This window comes from Corvus brachyrhynchos, unplaced genomic scaffold, assembly GCF_000691975.1.
Source record: "Corvus brachyrhynchos isolate BGI_N302 unplaced genomic scaffold, ASM69197v1 scaffold150, whole genome shotgun sequence".
NCBI classification, from domain to species: Eukaryota; Metazoa; Chordata; class Aves; order Passeriformes; family Corvidae; genus Corvus; species Corvus brachyrhynchos.
Window position 1 is genome coordinate 2,163,268 of NW_008236162.1, and position 2,852 is coordinate 2,166,119.

Here is a 2,852-nt window from a genome sequence, read left to right on the forward strand (position 1 = left end):
TGTTGGGGTGGTTGGGGTTTGTTGGAGTTGTTGGGGTTGTTGGTGTTTGTTTGTCCAGGGATCAGCCCGAGTTCCTCCCTGAGAGGAGGGTGAAGAAAAGTCTGGGAGAATTGGGAATGTTCAGCCTGGAATGTTCAGGCTGGAGGGGTTTAACTGTGGCCTGAAGGGAGGTGGAATTAAAAGGGAGAGAGGTTGTTTATAGGGATGGGATACACGGAATGCCAGAGGGCAGGGATGGATGGGATTTTGGGAAGGAATTCCTGGCTGGGATGGAATTCCCAGAGGAAAATCCGTGGCTGCTCCATCCCTGGAAGTGTCCAAGGCCAGCTTGGAGCACCCTGGGATCGTGGAAGGAGTCCCTGGGATTGGAACTGGATGGGCTTTAAGGCCCCCCCCAGCCCAAACCCTTCCAGGATTCCCTGATCCTACAAATGGTTCCGTTTGGAAGGGATCAGCGCTGGGGTCACCGCTCCAACCTCTCCTTCTCCACAATTCCAGCTTTTCCCAGAGATGGAACTCCCCCACCTGCTCTCCCAGTTTGATGTTTGACCTCAAACTCTCCACTCAGAGCACCGGAATCTCCTCCCACTTCCAACCCGAATCCCTGAGGGCCCCGGGAGAGCAGCAGGAGTTACCGAGCGCCGTGAGCCCCTCGGAGATGGAGGACAGGATGTACATGATCACGTGGGGCTCCAGGCTGGCGATGAAGTTCATGTGGTCCTGGGTGAGAACTTCCAGCAGGGAATAGTAGGACTGGCTGAGCTTGGGATAATCCTGTGGGAAAAGGAGGGAAAAATCCAGTTTTAAGGACTTGTGGAAGCACCTTGGATTCCTAAATCCAGCCTCTTGTGAATCCCCTGGAATGTGCTGATGAATGTCATGGGAAGAACAAATCAACCTCTCTTCCCAGAATATTCCAACGGATTTCCCACCTTTTCTTCTCTCCCAACAAACCATTCCATGATGCTCCCAGTGCTGCTCTATCCAATCGTTTTTTCCGCTGTTTGTTTTCCTGGGGACAGGATGGGCTCTCTGAATTCCCAAAAATCACCCTGAGGAAGGGCCACACACCTTCCCCATCTCCCAGCACTCCTGGGATTTTTCCAAAGGGTTCCCAGCTCCAGAGCTCTGTGTTTCCAGCTCTGGCCATATAAATATCCCAAGAAATTAAACCAGGAAAGTGCTGGATGCAGCCAGAGGTGGCACAAATCCCTTCACATCCCGGTAATAAGGATTGGGAGGAAAACTTGCTGCCCTCTCTCCTTGATTTTGGAATGATGACAGGAATTATTCCTTGGAATTGCTTTTCCAGGCAGGATTGTGCTGATGGGAGTGACAGGGTTTGGGAGCAGAGTTCCATGGAGATCCCAGCCCGCAGGGAAGCACAAACCTCGCTCCAGGATGCGGGGTTTGGATAAAGGAGCTCCAGGAGAGCTGGAGAGGGATTTGGGACGAGGGATGGAGGGAGCAGCACCCAGGGAATGGCTTCCCAGTGGAAAAGGGGAGATTTAGGTGGGATATTGGGAAGGAATTCCTGGCTGGGAGGGTGGTGAGAGGCTGGAATGGATTTCCCTAGAGATGCCCCCTCCCTGGAAGTGTCCAAGGGATAACCTGGGATAGTGGGAGGCATCCAAGGCAGGGGGGGAGGGAATGGGATGGGATTTAAAACCCATCCCAACCAAAATCCTGGGAATTATTTGCACGATGCCTTTCCAACCCTCACCCACAGCAGGTGGGAATGGGATGAGATTTAAAACCCATCCCAAGAGAAATCCTGGGAATTATTTCTGTGGTGCCTCTCCAAGCATCAGCCAGACCCCGCATCACAAATCCCTCCATCCCTGCAATCTCTGCATTCTCTGTTCATGCTCCAGCCTTTCCTGGGATGCTCCCAATCCCTCGGGATGCTCCCAATCCCTCGGTGTAGGAACCCAGAGTGCCGAGAATATTTCTCTGCCTGTTTTTAAGGGTTTTTACCCCCCTGAACAACGCTGCTTTTACCTCCAACCTTGGAAAAAATTAGCAACAGTCAGACAAGAACTGGAAAATGCAGAGGTGGGAATGAGGTGATGGACGACGATGGGAGATTGGCACAGGGTGGAAATTTAGATGTTTTGGGCTTCTCTTTGTAGTAAAGAGATGAGAGTAAAAAAGATCCAAGTGGAGGATTGTTGTTGTTCTCTAAACCTTCTTCTCCTTCTTCTACCACTCCGCGTTCTGCAGTAAAAGTGGTTTGGGATGATTGGATAGAGAATTCCGCAGTTCCTGCCCGTGTTACTGAATAACGGGTAGGAAAGTGAAAATAATGCACGTTTTTAGTAACTATTGGTTAAAATATCTTTAGAAGGCCGTGTAAATCTTGATAATTGGACTCATTCCTACTTTCCTTCCTTCCATGCTGTACCTGGGTCATGCTGGTGGCTCTGTTCCTCTGATAAGACTCAATAAAGAACTCTCTGGAAGCATTGAAACTCCAGGAAAAGTCTGGGTTTATCTTTGAAACTCCTTGCAAGGATTTCAGTAAATTCTCTCCCATCAGGAGGGATTTGATTTAGGGCACGGCTCGGTGTCACCTCACCTCGTGTCATAGGACAGCAAGCTGAGTCTCAGAAGTGATGTTCTTCCTGTATGACCTGACAGAACCTATCAGTGGCCAGTTTGAACATGGACAATTCTCTGAGCCACGTAAAGTTGTGATCACCTCTGTGATCCACACTTAAGAATAGACAAACCCCCCCAGCTCTCTCTCGGTTCCAGCGCTGGGACAGGTGGCTGCAGGGCCCGAGCGGGGCCCAATGGGCCAGGCCACGGCTTCAGGATGACCCCCCCCCCCCCCCCCCCCGGGGCGGGGG

At 51.3% G+C, this 2,852-nt stretch overlaps 1 protein-coding gene across 1 annotated transcript in view; it reads right to left on the minus strand.

The window, feature by feature from the left end:
* Window positions 1-2,852, minus strand: part of XPO7 (exportin 7) — a 59,941-nt gene that overhangs the window by 4,936 nt on the left and 52,153 nt on the right. Inside the window, exon 23 of the mRNA XM_017732504.1 lies at window positions 636-774. Within this exon, the coding sequence (XP_017587993.1) occupies window positions 636-774 (139 nt within the window). The remainder of the gene's footprint in view (window positions 1-635; window positions 775-2,852) is intronic.